Raw genomic sequence first — 21,049 nt, 5'->3', positions numbered from 1 at the left:
CAGTATAATATTTATATAGACACATTTGCAAAGCTGTTAAACCTAATTATTACTTTGTACTATCAGTTCTTTCTAGTCTCACAACCTAATTGTCGTTGTGCAAGTACATAGAGTAGCAAATGCTGTTCTTTTTAATTAGTGGCTTTCATGTAGTCTGGCCTAAAGGGGAATCAGAGCAAAGATGTCTATACAAAGGAAATTAAGCTAGTATAAAAATGTTTGATGTAAAATTTGTTGTATTTAAACCAGCATTTTCTGGCTGTGATCTCAATGTACCCATCACAAATACCGATATTTCAAATTCTGAGCTTATAACTAAATCATGAAATGTAGATGTGCTTGCATTGTCTTCTCACTACGGCTGTGGTATGTTACATTTTACTATTATTTAAGAAATCTTTAACCACTTTAAAGGTCATCTTGAGGCATATATTAGGCGATATACAATGTAGATAAATTAGAATTGCAGCATACGATTTAATAACAGATTTTATAGACTTCTGGCTATGTAAATATTCTAAGATTAGTTTCCTGATTAATTGAGCAATAGGTCATATCGTACATTGTTAGCATTCGTTTGTCAAAATGAGCTTCCTTTTCAAGCCCTTTTGGTCCCGCGAGAGGAACCTAAGTGAACCTGCGTATTCCTTGAGTTACTTAAGAACCACTTGCTAACCTATTAAAAAAAATTAAGTCAAGACACAATTGTATTTTTAACATTAATTGTAACAATGTCTGCTTTAGAAACGTGTAATGATGCTGGTCCAACCAATGCCTTGAAGTTTGGTTCACACCAGTTGGGCTCCCATAAATCCCAGTTTCAAAGTCAGGTTGGGGTTCCACTGCCTCATCAAAGGAAATTATTCTGAGGGATTACCCGCCATATATACAGAACATAGTATTAAATTGTACAGAACCTGTTGTTCTTATTATTGAACACAAAAGATATATCACCATTAAGGTCTAACAGATTATCTTAATATATATTTACCTTGTAATGTCTTCACATCCTGTTCCGTACAGATGTGTCCGGATCCCAGAATTCCAAGCAGCGGAAGTTCGCCGACCGCCATATTGGGTGTCTCAATATGGAAACCGCTGGTGGTACTAGCCTCTTGCGCGGTACCACCAGCGGAACACCGTCGCGAACACGCCATAGACGCCGCCGCCGGGATCAGCCGAATGATTCACTGACCGCCGTATCTAATGTCAGGGATTCCTCAGGCAGAATTGCAGCAGACAACCTTTGTACTATATGATCTATGAGACAGTAGGATTCACTGTAGTCTTATGCAGTGACGTCACAGAACCAAACGACAAACTCAGCTCTGCACCTGTACAATTCACAGCTTACTACCGCACTAGATCCTGATACAACAAAGCATCATTATACTGAATGATTGGTCTGAGAAGACGTGATACAGAGCAGGGAAAAGGAGCAGGGCAGAGCGGTGTCAAGCGACGTCAGCAGGCAGGGCAGCATGGCAGAGCGGTATGAGCAGGGAGAGCACAGCAGAGCAGCATGAGCAGGCAGAGCAGAGCGGCATGAGCAGGCAGAGGAGAGTGGCATGAGCAGGCAGAGCGCGGCAGAGCTTGCCATGAGCAGGCAGAGAGCAACAGAGCGCGGCATGAGCCGGCAGAGCGCGACATGAGGCAGAGTGCTGCATTAGCAGGCAGAGCGCAGCGTGAGCAGGCAGAGCGCGGCAGAGCGCAGCAGAGCACGGCGTGAGCAAGCAGAGCGCGGCATGAGCAGGCAGAGCGCAGCAGCGTGGCATGAGCAGGCAGAGCGCAGCAGTGTGACGTAACGTGACCCTGATCAAAAGTTCACATGCCCTCGTGATTTTGGCCTGATAACATGCACAGAATTTGACACAAATGGGTTTGAATGGCTACTAAAGGTAACATCCTCACCTGTGACCTCACAACCATAAATGTTACATTTGGAGAGAGGTCAACAAGGCCTAGGATGAAAGGAACACCATTCCTAGAGTAAAGCACGGAGGTGGATCGCTGATGTTTTGGGGATGTGTGAGCTACAAATATACAGGAAACTTGGTAAAGGTTAAAGGAAAGATGAATTCAGCACGTTATCAGCAAATACTGGAGGCAAATTTGCACTCATCAGCCCAGAAGCTGCACATGGGGCGTACTTGGACGTTCCAACATGACAACTATCCAAAACACAAGGCCAAGTCGACCTGTCATTGGCTACAGCAATTGATATTTCACAATCAACTGCAAGTGGTATTATTGAAAAGTGGAAATTTTAGGAAACACGGAACTCAGCTGTGAAGTGGAAGACCAAAGTTACATAACGAGGTTGTTGAATGCAGAGGCACATAGTGCATAAAAGTCACTCAATAACTTCAGAGTTCCAAGCCTCCTCTGGCAGTAGTAATAGGACAAAAATCGTAAGCTTCATGGCATGGTTTTACAAGGTAGAGCATCGAATGGAGTGGACTCTGGAGCAAAGAAAATATATTTTGTGAACTTTTTACCCTAAAAAACTTTAGAAACACAGCTTCAAGTAACAGGGACTGCACTCTAAACATGATATGCAAAATAGAACATGGGGCTTAAAAATCTCAGGTATTAAAATACACTTTTAAAATACTTTTATCAACATTGAAATTGCAACACCAAGAAGGAAAAGTCGTGGAACTCTTGAGCACGAAAATCATCTAGATCCACTGCTGGCAGCTCCCTTTCCAATTACTCACTAATGATTGCCCAGATGTGCTCGATTGGAAACAAGTCTAGAAGACGGAGCACATATAACACTTAATTGGTTAGCAATTACAAAGGGGTTTCCAGCAGCGGATCATGATGATTTGCCCAAGAACATTCAGCGTGGCAAAACATTCCTCAGACAACCATTAATAACCTCATTAATAGCAGCCCAGGCTGTAAGTGCAGGGATTTCTGCATGCGATGCTCATACTCGATACTGAAAAATCGAGATGTCTTGCTTCCATTTTTTCATCATTTGCATTTCATCAACATGTCTATCAAGTCTTTTCCACGATTTTTCCTTCTTGGTGTTGCATTTTTAATGATAAGTAGTGTTGAGCGAGTATGTTCTGTCCGAGTATGCTCGGGCCGAGCTTCGAGTATTTACAGCTGCTCGGTGATATGTTTGAATCGCTCCCGAGTGCATGATTTACAACTGTTTGACAGCTTTATTACATGTGAGGAATGTGTAAGAAATAGACATTCCTCACATGTAATAAAGCTGTCAAACAGTCGCAAATCATGCACATGGGAGTGATTCAAACACATCACCGAGCAGCTGTAAATACTCGAAGCTCGGCCCGAGCATACTCGCCGAAAGGGTTAACACAACATACTCGCTCAACACTAATGATAAGTAGAGTATTTACTTTTTATGAAATGATTAAAATATAATCGTAAATCAATATAATTCTGATAATATTTTAATCATTTCATAATAAAATAAATATTTTAAAGAGCACATTTGTTCTTAATTTATATGTGTTCTTTTATGTTCTTGGTTCCGTTTTGCATATTTGTGTTTTATGTAGTGACAAATAACATTTCTATATCTTGGAGTCTGATGGGGGAGTTTGGGTTTGGCGAATTCCAGGAAAACATCATCTTAATGACTTTATTGTGCCAGCTGTTAAGTTTGGTGGAGAAGGGATAATATGGGGTTGCTTTCAGGAGTTGGCTTGTGCCCCTTAATTCCAGTAAAGGGAAATTTTAAAGGCTTTTCCCAAAAGTCTGCAGTCACCTTATTTGACTGCAGACATGTGAACTCTCACATTGGGTGCAGAGCGCGCTGTGAGGATTCTCTGGTACTATCGGTGAGACTGAGCATAGCATGCATACTTCCAGCTACATTCTGATTAGACATGCTCAGCCTAGCTTCATACAAATGAACTGAGCGAGGCCGCGCACGTCTGGTCATAATGTGGCCAGGAATGAGGATTTACAAGTCTGCAGTTATATAGAGTGACTGCAAACTTTTGTGAAAAGCCTGGACAACCCCTTTAATTCTTTTGCATACCAAAACATTTTGGACATTTCTAGTGTATGGGGAAGCCTCTTATTTGTTCCTACATGACTGTGCGACATTTCACAAAGCAAGGTTCATAATAGCATAGTTTTGGGAGTTTTGTGTGTAAGAACTTGATTGGTGTGCAAGAACTTGATTGGTGTGCGTAGAACCCTGACCTCAACCAATACAAACACCTTTGGGATGATCTAGAATAGATACCTTGAGCCTGGTCCTCTTGTCCAACATCAGTGTCTGACCTCATAACTGCATTTCTGGATGAAAGGCCAAAAATTCCCTAAGATACACTAAAATCTTGTAAAAAGTCTTTCCAGAAGAGTGAAGGCTGTTAGGGCTGCAAAAGTAGGGGAGGTGGACTCCATTTAAATGCCTATGAATTTACAATGAGATGTCATAAAAGCTCCAAAAAGTGTAATCAGTAGGTGGTTCAGACATAGAGAAAGAAGCTTACTTATCTTTTGAGCTTAGCGAGGCAGCCAATCCCTATTAGGAACTTTTTTGACATAGGGATGAGGAAGCAAAATGCAGAAGTGAAACTGACTGGACCTTGGAGCTGGTATATATACAGTGTGTGTGTATTTAAATATATATATATATATATATTCTATTTACACTTGACACATCCACACACAACTTTTGATCTAGCCAGACAACCACATTAATGGTTCATGGGTGGCATATTTTCTGTTTGTATTTGTGGTTATCTTCTTGAGCAATATTATTTTACTTCTTTATGATATTTGTTACTATGAGCTCAGATGCAGCAGGTATTACTTTAATATAGCATTTCTTTAATATCTAGATCCTTACTGTTGTGCATTGGCTTATTTGAATCTCCCTATAATCTAACCAGTTAATATCAATTTTTGTAATGGTTTATTTTTCCCATTAAAGTCCAATATAGTTATATTATGCTGGCAACTGAAATCCATATTTGTCTAATATATAACATTTTCTTTGACAGCCACAAAATAGATTTTCTTTCTCAGTAAGACTTATTGACATATAAGAATATAGTCAGTAATCAGCAAAAGCCTACACAGGTTCTGTGGTTACAGTGCAACATTTTTCAAATCTTTTGAAGGTATGATCCCCCCATATTCATGTTTTCCATGCAGTCTCCTTGATTCAGGGTGAGTGGCAGTAGCTGTCAAAACCTGCCTTCCCATTAGTGCCATGTAGTCATTGCCTGCTGACTCTCTCTCCTTGAATTTTAGGGTAACAGTTGTGAAAAGGTGTTTACAAGGAGAGTGAACAGCCCTAGAGAGCCAGAATCTTGGAAACAGTTACCTAGAAGAAGGCTTGTGCAAGTTTAGCCCATTTTGTAAACTGTCAGAAAATTATTTTTCACATAGATATTAACAATTTAGGAATGCATCTTTTAAAAAAAAATAATAAAAATGTAGCATAGACCTGCAGATAACGCCATTTCAGAACATAGAACTCTTCATGCAGATGATACTTTTGATATATAAACCCCATAGTAGTTATCCATGGACTGACCTTACATTGAGACACATGATCATTCTAAGTCACTGATATTGTTTTCCATAATGTTCAGCTGTGTTCTTAAGAAATGAAGAGGTTAACTTTTAGCCAGACTCTTCGCCTTGGGACTTACATAGAAAATTGCTAAGTAGCAACATATGGTTCACTACTGTTTCTGTGATGTTGCTGCAAGCAAATAACACAGTACAACTCTTGAAATGATTTTTACAGAAAGCTAACTTTGGAATAATGCCATGAAACTCAACATACAGTGAAAATTAATGATATTTTTGAGACTATCCCAAAGGTCTGTTTGGCACTATAGTCTGATACCACTGGTTTATATTAGTGGTTGCTAAATTCCTTTTGCAAATCTCTTCTGTAGCGCTGTGCAGCAGCTGTAAACCACTTGGTGCCATTTCTGCCCGCAGCTATCTGTTTGTTCAGACCATGATATCAAAGCAATATATAACACTACTTGAACTCACAAAAAATAGGACAAGGCAATAGGTTGGGAAGAATTGTTGAACAGGTTTGATAACTCTGATCAATATGGTTCATGGGTTATGAAGTTCTGCAGTAGCTGTGTAGTTATTGGTTGTCAGTTCATGTAATATAGTTTGTGTAACTTTTTTTTATATTAAGAAGAATAGAAAACTCTCAAATGATAGAAGGATTACCTCCGATGGTGCAGCACATTGACATCTTCCTACCAAGACCAGGTTCTTCCTGGTCCTACCTGACTGACCGTACTGCCTCTTACAAGAGACAGCAACCAAGATGACAGCCAACGACAGCATCCTGGCAGCGCTGCAGAGTACTGTAAAGAAACAGTATTACGTGCGCAGCTTACCTCTTTATACAGTGGCGACAATTCATTGTGATTTTGTAAGTCACTTTTTTGTCTTTTCTGTCTTTTTGTGCTCGCAGGTTTTGTTCCAAATTTATCAACATTGCGCACCATGTTTGATGAATTTAGCTTAAATTCATACATTCTTTTCTTTTGCCATTTTCGATGCTTGGCTCCCGATGGAGTAAAAAAAGTCGCACAGTCCTTTAAAATGTTCTCAACTGCAAAAAAAAAAACTCCCCAGATTTTATACTCCACTAGGATACTGCAGTACAATTGCGTAAAACTTTTGATAGATTTCAAAAAGTGGCAAATCAACACTTAGGCTACAACATCTGGATAACAAAACTATGTATATAATATCGAACTCCTAAAAAAGCACACAGACAAAATCAAGGACAGTTTACTTAAAAAAAAAAGACAGAAATAAAATAATGAATAAGGCACAAATAAAAAAAAATCACTAACATTTTTACATCAGAGAAATGATGCAAAATAAATGATGAATTGGTCCAAATATATACACGCAAGAACAAATAACCTAGGCTTCCAAAGGTGCCACACCTATAGTGGATCCTTCACTACTCTCCTATGCTGTACAGTATGCTGCTAAAGCCTTCCATAAGCAACCTCTTACGCTTGTTCTCTGGTGGAAATCTGGGCACCTGAGGAAGGTCTATGCACAGAGCGAAACGTTATGTTCTCACTGTGGATTGCAACTCTCAATTAAATCACCTTGAAATTCTATATTTGAGTGCCAAGTTCTTCCTACATATATTGCTATGGATTGGGCTCCTACGTGTGCACCTATACACAGGAGTTACATTTTTACACCAGAGAAATGAGGCAAAAGTAGTGATGAACTGTTCCCAGTATATACCCACAAGAGCAAACAACCTGCCAAGTGATTACTCGGTATACTAACTTACTGAGTTTACTTAACAGCCAAGTATTTAAAGGGAATCTGCTAGCAGGTTTTGTTATGTAATCCGACAGCAGCATGATGTAGGGGCAGAGACCCAAATTCCAGCAATGGATCACTTAGTTTACTAGGTGCAGCAGTTATAATAGGATCACAGTTTTCTATGCTGTAGATCTGGCATTGCTGAGCTGTGTACTGTATAACCCCACCCACACTACCAGAGTATTTTGTGTACTTTGTATATTGACAGAAAACTACTAATTTCAGTGGTGGGGGTGGGGTTGGACAAGGAGGTACAAGGGTAGCTTGTGCTGCAGTGATAATCTCCTCCTGATAAAACACTGATTGTGTTGAAACCGCAAAACACAGCCCTGTAATTGACACATTGCTGAAATCATGATATCTTTCCCTACATCATGGTGCTGTCAGATTACAAAGTAAAATACTGGTGATGGATTCAGTTTACTTTGATTACTTAGTTATCATCAAACCATGACCTATTATTTAAATCTGATTTTTGTATTAAATGTATTTTTTAAATATTTTTTGCATATGTTATGTATTTTCCATATCCCAATCTTTACTAAAAATAAAAGTGAGAAATCTTGCAATTTTTCACAATGGCCACTGGGGCTGTTTTATATTCTAGCTTCCCATTGTTTAAGGAAATTCACATGTATATTAGCAGCAGTGGAAAGGCTCAGACCCTATCTTTTGTACTGAAGCATCTAATGAGCATGTACAAAGGTCATTAAGCGTTGTGAAGTGAGGAGGAGCAGTGTCAGCGGTGTCATCACACATTGCGAATGATGGATCCTGTGTTTCTTGTCATTGTAATCCTGCCTCTGATGATAAGGCGCAAGCTGCAAAATCTCTTCCAGGTCATTGCAGCAAAAATACATTTATGCAGAAAGTATAAAAATAGCCCTTGTATCCAGTGCTAAAATTGCAAGATTACTAATTTTGTTTCTTAAGGGTATGTGTCCACGTAGCGAATTTCAAGCGGATATGCTGCGGAATTTCCGCAGCGTATACGCTTGGTAAACGCTATGTTATCTGCCCCCTATGGTCCCCAAGGGGATTCCGCAGGTTCAATGCCCATGCTGCGGATTTTTCCGCAGCGTTTCTGCTGCGGGGAAAAATCCGCAGCATGTTCATTAATTTTGCGTTTCCGCAAGCAGAATTGCCTTTGCGGTGCAATAATAGACGCAAGGCAATTCCGCATGTGGAAATCACGGGATAAACGCACGATCAAAATTTCTGCTTCATTTCTGCTACGTGGACACATAGCCTAATACAGATCATATGATTACAAAACAAAACATTGCCAAAAATTAAAGAAAAATACGTGTAATACAGAAACCAGATTTAAACAACGGTCACTTTCAGAGTTAGACAGAGTATGCATTTCAGACTAGACTGTGTCCGGCTTCACTCAATACACTTGCATTGAGCGAAGATGCGCCCATCTTGTCGGCACGTGACCTCATGTATGCAAATCACATACTTGCCATCACACATCCACCACTCCCGGTGCCGGGACCAGAGAGTCCTCTCAGCATGCAGTGCACGCAATATGAGGATTCATAAGTCTACACTCACATAGAGTGACTGCAGACTTGTAGCCTAAAACCAGACAACCCCTTTAAAGGAAAGTACAATGGCTTATGGAGGCTGTAGTATAAACCTGTGCGGTACTCAACACTTGCCACTTAGTCTGAGGGACTTAAAAGGGTCCTTAAAAAGCCTGGTACTCTTTGGCAAAGTTTAAGGCCAGTCAACCCCTTTAAGGGTAAGTTTTCTGCACCAAAATCTGCACATAACTTTTCTCTGGCAGGAGATTAGCTGTGTCAAAAATGCAGGTTTAGCTGCGTTTTTTGGTGCGTATTTGCTGCGTATTTGCAGCGTTTTTTTTCACTGTCCTTCTGTCTCTATTTAGTAATTCACATAAAGTTCCGTGAAAAAAAAGACTCCCATTCTATTTTGCCATCAAAAACGCTGCAAATACGCAGCAAAATACGCAGGTGCGTTTTTTGGTGCGTTTTTGCTACGTAGTTGTAGCATTTTTTTCATCCCCCCATTATTTCCTATGGGTGAAAAAACGCTGAAAGAAGTGACGTGTCAGTTCTTTCCGCGTTTTTCCAATCACTGAAAATACGCAGCAAACAAAAAAGCAACATGTGGGAACAGTGAACTCTGGTTTCTCATAGACTTTGCTGGTACTGCCAGACGCAGCTGAAAATTTACATAAAAATCTGCTGCAAATACGCAGCAAAACACAACGTGTGTGCACATACTCCAAGAGCAATATTTCTAGGGGAGAATACCTCTGTATTATGGCATCTGATGGAGCATATTTTTATTTTTAAAGATTTGTACAGAATCCTGCGCAAATGTATTATATTAGAGAAACCTGTTGGTATAAGATGGTACTATAGCAGCTTATGAGTTCTTTAATATGGTTCCTAAATACAGTCACGTGCACAAGGCCTTATACATCTCTTTACTTTGCAATTTAAAAAAGCGCAAAAAGACCTTTCCAAAACTGCATTGTGTAACCACAGTCTTGTCAGATAAAAAAATGTATAAGTAAGCTTTGCAGAAAATAAAAATACATACCTAAGTCCTCATTCACACAGGAAAATTGTAGCAGAGTGTAGCTGTTTGTACTTTGGATAGAGCTGCGGGATCCCATGAGGTTCTTACAGCACCATATGGGTAAAATAACAAGACCATCTGAATGAGGCCTTATTATTATTATGTTACTAGCGAGTACGGAAAAACGTACGAAAGTAAAAATCTCTCCCCTCTTTCTAACATTTTTTGGATATTCTACATTTTTAAAGAGACAGCTTTGTATCACATTGGCAGGAAGAATTTCTTATGTATCAATTTGTCTTTGAATTAATTGTTTGTGTGTTGAATGTTTCTTCGAGATGGTATGCCGGTGATTGATTGAGTTAATCTAGCAAAGTCTTGCAAGCCTAAACTAGTTACTAAAACCAGTTTCACTGCAAGATTGTAATGATCAGTGTATACAGTCCCAGAGGTATTCATTATGGACAGAATCGTTCTTGTTGCCTTGCATAGAAAAGCTACATTTTCAATAGGAAATAAAAAGCAGTCTGTAAAAATAGGCTATCTAATTAAGTTAAACTACGCTGGCATTTGCCTTGACATCTTCATTATTCAAAATTAAAAAGATGCTTCACATGAGCACACAGCTGACTATTGTATACATTGCTGCTCGTTGGATCCCGTTTCAGTAAGGTTTTAGATTTAATGATGGATATTTTCAACTGATGTATACATAGAAGTCTCAATATGTCGCTTCTGCTGTCTCTCTACATTCTATTATAAAGGGTCTGTTCACACGTGGAAGATTGTTAGGATTTGGACATAGAATAAATCCTGACTGAATCCACTAAAAAGCCATGTAAATGGAGGACTTTATAATATAAGAGTCTCTACCACTGAATAATAAACACGATGCAAATTTTACAATTCGCAGCATGTTCATTATTGCTGAGGATTCTTCTTTGAAAGCTTTAATTAAGATTATTTGGGCCATTCACATATAAATCCACTGGCCATTCCAGAGCAGAAATTCGAGCTATGGATGCTAATTTCCGCCCTGGATTTTCCAAAAAATCTGTAACAGAATTGCATATCGAAAATCTGTGTCTTGTGAACAAGGCCTAAATATTTATTAAAACTTTTGGGTCAATTGAGACAAATGTATTTAAACTGGATCTATATAACGATTTTATTTTATTTTATATTATTATTATTTTTTTTTTTCATTTATTTTTACTAATTAAGGAATATTTTTTTGTTACCAGGCTCCATTCTTCTTCAATGCCCAGCTATTGCTATGGGTCATGCACAGGCGTCAGCTCTGGGTTCTAAATACCCTTGACTACAGTGAATGTTAAACTGCCCCAGGCCTCTTAAGGACCCTTCCCTCAGTGCTCTGTGTCTTAGGAACAAGGTCCTATTGGCTCCTGTCTGCCCTAATGTATCTGTTCTGATGCGTCAGTCTACGTCTCTACGTCTAGCCATGCTAACAGTTTGCTCTTGACTCACCACCGCACTCTGCCAGCCTTGACCATTGCAGCATTTAAGTATTTATCTTCCCTGCAGCCTTAGTCTTGCAAAAATGTCTTTCTATCTCTATCAGCTGCTGGAGTAGTGACCTTGGGAGTCCTTTGGTTACATTTACACTTCCGTACAGGTGTTAAGAGTGACCTCACAATCCCTTAGACTTAAGGTACCGTCACACTTAGCGACGCTACAGCGATCCCAACAACGATAAGACCTGTCAGGGGTTGTTGCTGCGTCGCTATGTGATCGCTGGTGAGATGTCAAACAGTCAGATCTTCCCAACGATGCGGCGACCCTGTATAATGATGCACGCCTATGTGTTTCTGTGTCTGAGTCTCTGACTCTGTGATTTAGCCCTATGCCCTAATGGGTCCAAGTGTCCAGTCACCGTACACATAATGTCTACTGTGAGGTTCGGCTTATTTTGATAAAAATGTTTGTTAAAATGTCTATCTTCTCTGGCATCTGGTTCCATCAAGACTCAATTGCCCTTATTAGAACATTTTCTTTATTTTACAGAATAAACTTTTTTGCTAGTTAACTATTGTTCAGTCTTTGTAAAGTTATGAATCTGTGCAATATATTCCATTACCTTATCTTGCTTCCTTTTCTCCCAAACTCCATGCTGAAAGGGCTATTTCAACTGCCTAGTTCATGCGCTTAGGCTAAGTGCCCATGATGCAGAAATGCTGCATATTTTTTCCGCTTCTCCCTGGCAGGAAATCCGCATGCGGTTTTTACATGCCTTTTTCCCGCCAGGTAGAAGCATTTGTCAAGCGTTTTTGCATGCATTTCTGCATGCGGGTTATCAAGCTCTTTTCCAAGCGATTTTAGCATCACTTGGAAAGTGCTTGACAACTTGGTCACACTATATAAATCCATTCAAACTGCATGGATTTATAGTAGTGTGACCAAGTTAGTTAAAAAAAAAAGAATAAGAATGGTGAAAAAAAAAAAAAAAAAAGATTATACTCCCCTTCCGATGTCCTCCCGGTGTTTTCTCCACTGCGTCCGGTGTCTTGGGCGGCTCACGGTGGTGTGAAGGACCAGCTGTGACGTCATTGAGTCATGTGACAGGTGACATGACTCAATGACGTCATGGCAGGTCCTTCACAACACCGCGACCCATACAGCTGACCAGACGGAGGGGAGAAAACACTGGGAGGACATCGGAAGGTAAGTATAATCTTTATTTTTTATTTTAAATTCTTTTTTTAACAGGTTCTATGGTACCCAGGTCTGTATGAGAGTCTCCTCTCCTCCAGACCTGGGTACCATCCGCACATTGAACCGTGTGATATACGCATATGCAGTGATGCGGATGTCACGCGGTCCAATGCTAGTCAATGTCGGCGATTACGCTGCTTGTCCGCAAAATTAATGGACATGCTGTGTATTTTTCCGCAATGATAATCCACAGCGGAAATTTCCGCAGCATGTGCACAGCACATGCGGATTATCATTGGGGACCATGGGGCACGTATTACCAAGAATTTTTTAAGCGTTTTCGCTGCGGAAATTCTGCGGCAAAAACGCTTGAAAAACGCATAGTGGGCACGCAGCCTTAGAGAACATGGTTTGATTTGATCTGCAGGTCTAGCTAATATCAATACTCCAGCATGAGCTTCTCTGCACCCCTCCCCATACTCAGAGAGACAAAGTTTGTAGTTAGTGTCTGAACATTGGGGAGAAGAGCAGAGAAACTCACACTGGAATATTATATTAACTAGACCAGAAGGTCAAACAATCTTTTAAAGGGAATCTGTCAGCTGGTTTTGACTATGTAATCTGAGCACAGCAAGAGGTAGGGGTTAAAACACAGATTTCAATGATGTGTCAATTATCAGGCTGTGTTCTGTTGTTTACTTACAATGAATGTTTTATCACCTGGTGATTATGACTGCCCAGACTACAGCATGCTAGTCAGTCTCCGTCCCCTCCAGTGATAAGCAGCTCACTGTCAATAGACAATGTAAATAAAGACCCTGGTATGGGCTGGGTCAGCTGTGGTGTAGGCGAGTTTAGCTGAGGTGTGAACGTGGTTAGCTTTCTCAGCTCTGCTGCTTTGCTAAATCGAAAAACTCTGTGTCAGAACCGCTGTACCCAGTAATCTAAGTGCTACATCATTGGATTCAGCTTCTCTTTTCCTACATTATGCTGCTCTCAGATAAGGTAGCAAAAATCTGGTGACGGATTCCCTTTAAAGTGCATGAATTAGACAATTGAAACAGCCCTTTCAACATGGAGATTGGCAGAAAAGGAAGAAAGACAAGGTACTGGAGTACATTACACAAAATCATTATTTTTAAAAGATTGATGAATAGTTAAATAAAAAAAAAACGTTAATTTACTCTTTAACTTTAAATGTTTAGAATAGGTGACATACAGTACAACGAGCACTAAGAAAAGTCCATGAAGGGATTGGGACAGAACACGGGGAGGTACATTTCACATGGAACCAAGGCTGTACTCAGAGAGTTATTTGTTTGAAAGATTTATAAAGTAGGAAAAGAGGCTGTATAATGGAGTAAATGATATCTATAGAGAGGAAAATGGCAAAAAAGTGTAAGGGGCCCCATGCACAATAGATAGTTGTCGTGGGCAGCAATCTGTGCCAACTTCTTAATTCACAGGACCTCGTGCTCTTTGCAGCGGCTTCTCTCGCCAAGAACAAAAGGATCAGCTGTCCAAAATCGGACATTCCGGATAGTTGTCTCTCCGACATCATCAGGGGAGAGTCGGCAGACCCAAAAAAATTTAGACTGTGGCCTGAGCCCAACAATAGCGATGGGTTTTGTTAACATTAGTATAATGTATATGGGGTCTTAAGAATAAAATACAAAGAATCCTCTAGTTATTCTACGGCTGGAGTATATATCCATTTCTTTTCTCAATTCTGCTCCACTGTGTAAAAAAGAAACCATCCGTACAAGTCTCAATAAAGAAAATTGATGAGAGATAAAAAAGAAAGTTGTGCACTAAAAGATAATATGGTTTTGATAACTGTGGCTTGATAAATTAGCCTGCTGAGTGCTTTTAAATGAAGATGATCTATTAGTGTTGTCGAACATGTGAAGTAAGACAAAAAGTTGTTTTCAGGATCATTGACTTAAACATATCAATGGCACTGTTGGACAATTCTTGCTGAGAGTTGAGATGATTTATGTAATGGACTCCAGGTTTCAGCAGTAATACATTATGTTCTGAAACTATCGAGCCTAAGTCACGCTGAGACAAAAGACGCTTCATTGTGAATGTACTCCATTCAGAAATTAAAGATAAGGTTCATCCTATTTAAACTTCTCAAAGTGTTCTCTGCGAAACACATTATCATAATATTTAAATGTCTACAAAGTAAAATATGTATTTAATGAGCTCGGTGGTGTACTGTATATTACATATTCACAACTATTTAATTTAATAACATTAGATGTTGGAGAATTAAATGCCGGCAAAACACAGAGAAAAAAAGGAAAACCTCTGCTATTTACTGTAATCTGCCATGAATTAGGGAGCTCCAAAGAGCTTTTTAAACAGAAAAGTAGAATTGGTGTCCGCTTGAGTAGAATGGCCAGCAGTTTAATTTTTGAGATTTTACAGGGGTTCAATCATTTTTTATAAATATCTGCATTCAGTGAGACCCTTCTTCTGCCTTATTTTCACCCAAAACAAAAACATATTTCAAGGAAATAAAAAAAACAAAGGGAAAGGGAAAGGGAAAACGTATGTCAGCTCACCAGGTAATAGCCAGACTCATCCAGTCCCAACGAAGTCTTGCAGCGGAGACGTCCAGGTCATGGGCTACCAAGGTTCAAGTAATGAGAAAACAAGCAAAGATGTCTCCAGCAGGACCAGGGTTGTATATATCTTGTTAAAACTTCACTTTTAATTTCATATTGTAAAAGCCAAGGATGAGTTACAAAATGAACAATATAGCGGCTCTTAAGTACAGCACATTCCAACGCGTTTCGGCTAAACCTTATTCATGGAATTCCGCTATATTGCTCATTTTGTAACTCATCCTTGGCTTTTACAATATGAAATTAAAAGTGAAGTTTTAACAAGATATATACAACCCTGGTCCTGCTGGAGACATCTTTGCTTGCTTTCTCATTATTTCAAGGAAAGGTAGAATGAGAACAGTCTTTTTCTATGATTGGTTTCCATGTTTGGTGTAAATAAACTGAAAAAATAATGCAAATGTCTAGCACTAGTGTGAATGCAACCCCATAGTAGACCACATGCATATATTTTATGTCATATTATAATTTATTATTTAGGAGCCATGCTTCTTAATTATTTATATCAGTCTTGTTTATGAATATGAGATATATCTATAGAGACAGACCGGATTTACATGTCAAAGTCTTGTAGGGACAAATCATTTGCAACTTAGACTTCACCTATCAAGCTGGGTTGCCAGCCGTCCATAAATTCACAGACAGTGTGCAGGACACCGGCGCTCTTTTCTTCCATACGTAGTGTCCAGCAGAAAAGACCACATTGCGCATCTTTTTTTTTCTGTACCAATGCTTGTAGTGCAGACGTACTGACATGTGCAGTGCAAATACACTGATGGGCTGTGGCTCAGGTGCGTCACAAGAGTGGAGCCACCATCCGGCTGTTAAGCCATGCTTCAGTCACCATCATGCTATTACATCACATCTTATGCTCTAGCCACATCTAGAGCTGCGGTCACTAATCTGCTGTTACATTGTGTCTATACTTCAGTCACCTCCAGAGCTGCAGGCACAATTCTGCTGCCACACCAGGCCTTTTACTCTAGTCACACGGAGATACAGCCAACATCCAGCTATTGCATCATGTTATATATTCTAATTACATCTAAATCTGCAGTCACTGTTACATCATGTCTGCACTCTAGTTACATCCAGAGCTGCTGTCACCATTCTGCTGTTACAACATATCTTTTACTATAGTCACATCCAAAGCTGCAGTCATTATTTTCTCTTAAAGTATGCCTTATATTCCATTCACATCCAGAGCTGCAGTCATCATTCTGCTCTTACTTTATTCCTTATATTCCATTAACATCCAGAGCTGCAGTCATTATTCTGCTCCTACATTATTCCTTATATTCCACTCACATCCAGAGCTGCAGTCATTATTCTGCTCTAACATTATGCCTTATATTTCATTCACATCCAGAGCTGCAGTGACAACGTCTGTATGCAATTTCACAGTATGACTCACAAATGTATTGTCATAACACTACGTACACTCTGTCTAAAACATGGAGAAGCAAAAACAGGGGCCGCACGCCTGTTAGGATAAGTGTAATTTACAGGTGGACGTAAAAACATAATAACATAATGCATAGGCACAGTGCGGTAAGTAAATATTAACACATTTAAAAAACATAGGGTACTTAGTTAACATTTTTTTGTTATCAAAAACCACCAAGAGAAGGTGTCCACAATCAGGATGGTCCCTAACTCTAGTTTCTAGAGTGACTTGTCGTGATGGGGTAACTTTTTCACTTTTTTGATAAAAAAGTTAACTAAGTACCCTTTGTTTTTTACATGTGTGACTATTTACTTACGGCAGTGCGTCTATGCATTCTGTCTAATATAAGTATCCTTTTAACAGAGAGGTTGCCCCATCTTCTCTCCTCAGAAGCACACCGCTCCCCGGCCTCTTGGCTTCCTTATTGCTTGGCAGATGTTTGCTTCTGATTGATTGTTAGTTTGGACAAGTGACATTGACGCACCGATGATCCAAACTGTGCGGTCTTGATGCTGCTCTGTTGGACCGCTTTTTCTTCAGCATTGGAAGTGCAGTTGCACTGTAGCAGCTTTGGGATCAGGAGCTAAGCATATGCTTTAGTAATTTAGCCAGCTTCAGTGCAGTGCTTTCAAGCTCTATAGAAAAGAGTTAGTAAGTACTGCACATGTTTGTCCACTCCTCCGAGATCACAGTGGTGTCAGGTTCCCTAGACAATGAGGTGGAAACAAAAAATAAAGAAGAAAAAAATTGGCATCTGAGGAAAACTGATCACAGACTGCACATGAGTCAAAAGTGTGATGCAGCAGCAAAAAGGCAAACACAGTTCTGGGATGTATTAAGAGAAGCATAGAGTCTAGATCACGTGAAGTAATTATCCCCTTCTACTCTTCCTTGGTCTGACCTCATCTGGAATACTGTGTCCAGTTTTGGGCACCACGTTTTGAAAAAGACATCGAAAAACTGGAGCAAGTACAGAGAAGACCATCCAGGATGGTGAGCGAACTGCAAACTATGTCCTATGAGGAATGGTTAAAGGATCTGGGAATGTTTAGCTTGCAAAAAAGAAATCTAAGAGTAGACTTAATAGCTGTTGTGGTAGATCGGCACACTCAGCTGCACACGGAGGTAGACACAGGAACGCTGTTGCTTAGTGGTTTAATTAAAAACTGCAAAAGCCACTGTGAAGTCCATTAAAACAAACAGGCCTTTCTTGACATAATGGGTAAACAAAAGTAAATATATATCACAGTCCATATACCTGAGGGGATCTGCCTGCTCAGTATTAGCAAAACACTGATTCAGTTTCAGCACAAACAACAGCTCCTCTCTGGAATTAGTCTCTCCAGACATCCTGAACAACTAACACCTCAGCAGGCCATCTATTTAACCCCCAGACCACACCCTGGGATGGAGATATGGAGAACAACCTCCTACCCTCTCTATGGTTGTTCTCAAAAACCCAGCCCTTAAAATGGCTGCTTAACCCCTCTCAATACTTAGTGTGCTGGAGCAAATCTTCTGAGTTTCAAATCACTGAAGCTAATAGCCTCAGTGAAACATACCTCCCCTCGAGCACTTTGCCAGTGACTGTCACACTGTCTACAAATATCTCAAGGGATATCACAGTATAGAAGGAACATCCTTATTCTCATTTGCACATGAAAACACGAGAAGCTATGGAATGAAACTGAAAGGGAGAAGACAAAGATTAGCTGTTAGAAAATTCTTGAGGGTGAGGGTGATCAATGAGTGGTACAGGCGGCCACGAGAGGTGGTGAGTTCTCCTTCAATGGAAGTCTTCAAATAGAGGCTGGCAGACATCTGTTGAGATGGTTTAGTGAATCCTGCATTGAGCAGGGGGTTGGACACAATGCATCCAACTCTTACATTCTATGAAAATGTAATAAATAGTAAATTTGAAACGTGTTTGTTTTTACAAGTATTTTCCATTTATACTCATCTTTGAAGATAAGATTAACCCTTTAATTTGTTGAACGACTTTTTGTTACTTTAAATATGTTACAATATACGTAATTCTGCTTAGCTTCAGCGTCTAAGGGCAATTAATCAACACCAACTTTGAGATCAGTCTCTCTTTTCATATCTCCTGATCCACCCTCTGACAACTTTAAGGCTGCGTTCTCGATGTATGTTTGTGCAGTGATTAATCTGTAACTACTGTCAAATTATTGTGTTTTAATCATTTTTTTTTAAAATGACAGCAAAAAAAAACCACATTGTGGATGCCTTGTGTGATCACGTCCTAACGGCTACTGCTCTGGAATAATTCACCAATCCAACAGATTTATTTCTGCTCACACCAGAAAGTGAGCCCAATCATCCGATGTTCTAAGTTTGCTTGATTATGTAATTTAGCCTGGTAATACCCTCTATTTGCAGAATGGTCTCACATTCAACCTTCTTATACCTCCCAGTGATCTGTGTAATAGCCGCTTCAAATAAAAGGTCCTATAACTCATAATAGTCTGGCCTCTAAATGTATAATGTATTGTGTGTATATAAATTCTGTGTAGCATTAAAATTTCCACCATCAGGGGATGCTTTTATAAAAACTTTCACGTGTTTTTTGCCAGTACGGTAAAAGCATTTCTGATCAAATGTTGATTTTATAAATTACATTTGTTTTCTCCAGACCTGGAGAAAAAGATATACAGCAATAATACGACTCTGCAAGAATCTTAATGGGACCCTAGGAATTTATTAAATGATTTTTGATTCTTGAGAAAACTGTGCCTAATGGAAATTCTACAAATGCCAGACTTTGTTATGCCTTTGGGGGAATAGCGTTCCAAACAAAACACTAAAAAAGCAGCACCATCTTCTATTAGGGTTTAACTTGTGCTTTTATTGAGTAAAAATAACTTTACTCGGAAAATAAGTGCAGTATGTTTGTGATTGCCATGATACATGAATAAATATATATCTGGTATTTTTACTCTGCAGACTTATCCTGGACACAGTCTAGAGAATGAAGACTTCAATATCCCACCCATTACACCTCCTTCAATGCCAGAACACATGCTTGTACCTCTGTCTGAGGCGGAATCAGGATACTCCTCCCTTTGTCATCCAATGAGTCAGAATGGTCTACTTCAGTTTCATCCACAAAATATGGATTTGCCAGCGATTACGGTATCAAACATGCTGAGCCAAGAAGGGTCTCTAATCTCAAATTCCCTTTCAGTGGTAAGAGATATGTTATAGAAATGGACTGTTGTTCCTATTGATTTATTACATACAGTCTGGAAAGTGGGTGGGTGTCTCAAAAAAATATTTTTGGGGGTAACGTTTTATTATAGCATGTATTACATTATATATTGTATGTTTTTTTATCATAGAAAATATATAATATTTTTTCCTACATGTGCTATGTGGTATATTTTAAATGTAGTTTAAGGCTGGGTTCACATAGCGTTTGCCTACTACGTTTCGTGGCTTCACCAGGGCTTGCATCCGAACCTCAGCAAAACGGGATTCGGGTGCAAGTGCCGACAGGGCCATTGACTACAGTGATGCAGATGGAGTGACAGTGTGCTCTGTCGTGCATCATTTTTGTCCTTATATATGCCTATTGGAGGCATTAAGACATAGTCGACAACGTCCTGCTGTCCGCCTCAACTAAGCATATACAGCCAAAATTAATGCACGACAGAGCGCACTGTCACTCCATCTGCATCACTGTAGTAAGTGGCCCTGTCGGCGCATGCGCCTGAATCCTGTTTTGCCAGAGTTCGTACATGAGCCACTGAACGTTGTGGCAAACAAAATTTGAACGCAGTCTTAGGATATGTTCACACAGAGTTTCTTTGATTTTTCAGGCTGAATAATCTACATTACAAAAATACATCAGAAAACATGTCATTTATGGGTTGGGTTTTGATGCAGTTTTTGTTAATTAGACTATTTTTCTGCTTCTTATCGTTTACCGGTCAATCGTGGAGTTTTTTTCAGGCAGAAATGGCTTGATAATTTACATCTAGCTTTTTTTCCACATTAAAAACATGTAAAAAATAATAGCAACATGAGCACTGAAAGCAATAAGAAGCTAATTAAAAGATTATTAAAAGTTTTTTTATGTGAATTTTACCCAAATAGTTGTGAATTTGTGGAATATTGTTGAACATCACAACAGGAGGACTCATTTCAACTTCCTTTTAGGTTTGTTTCTAGTCTTCATGAAGCTAACAGTTACATATTGCAGTAGTCAGCATCCATTTCTATTTTTCCTAGAGCTGTCATGTTGGAAGTTCAGTGATTTCTCTTGCCAATTTCGAGACACCCCTTACTGTCTGTCTATGTCCCTAATTTTTGCCAAAGATCTTAGACATTTAGCTGTATTTAAAGGGTTATTCCCATTTTCATAAATGGGTATTATCGGCTA

General features: G+C 39.4%; 1 protein-coding gene across 2 annotated transcripts in view; it reads left to right on the top strand.

Annotated features, from left to right (window-relative positions):
• Positions 1 to 21,049, top strand: part of TOX (thymocyte selection associated high mobility group box) — a 336,399-nt gene that overhangs the window by 163,987 nt on the left and 151,363 nt on the right. For both annotated transcript variants that reach the window (XM_073679334.1, XM_073679335.1), the window contains one exon: positions 19,612 to 19,854. In XM_073679334.1, coding sequence (XP_073535435.1) covers positions 19,612 to 19,854 — 243 coding nt within the window. The remainder of the gene's footprint in view (positions 1 to 19,611; positions 19,855 to 21,049) is intronic.

The sequence above is a fragment of the Phyllobates terribilis genome, unplaced genomic scaffold (genome assembly GCF_046119375.1).
Source record: "Phyllobates terribilis strain yellow unplaced genomic scaffold, ASM4611937v1 Scaffold_4__5_contigs__length_816908805, whole genome shotgun sequence".
NCBI lineage: Eukaryota > Metazoa > Chordata > Amphibia > Anura > Dendrobatidae > Phyllobates > Phyllobates terribilis.
Note: the sequence above shows the minus strand (reverse complement) of the source record. Positions and strands in the feature narration are given on the sequence as shown.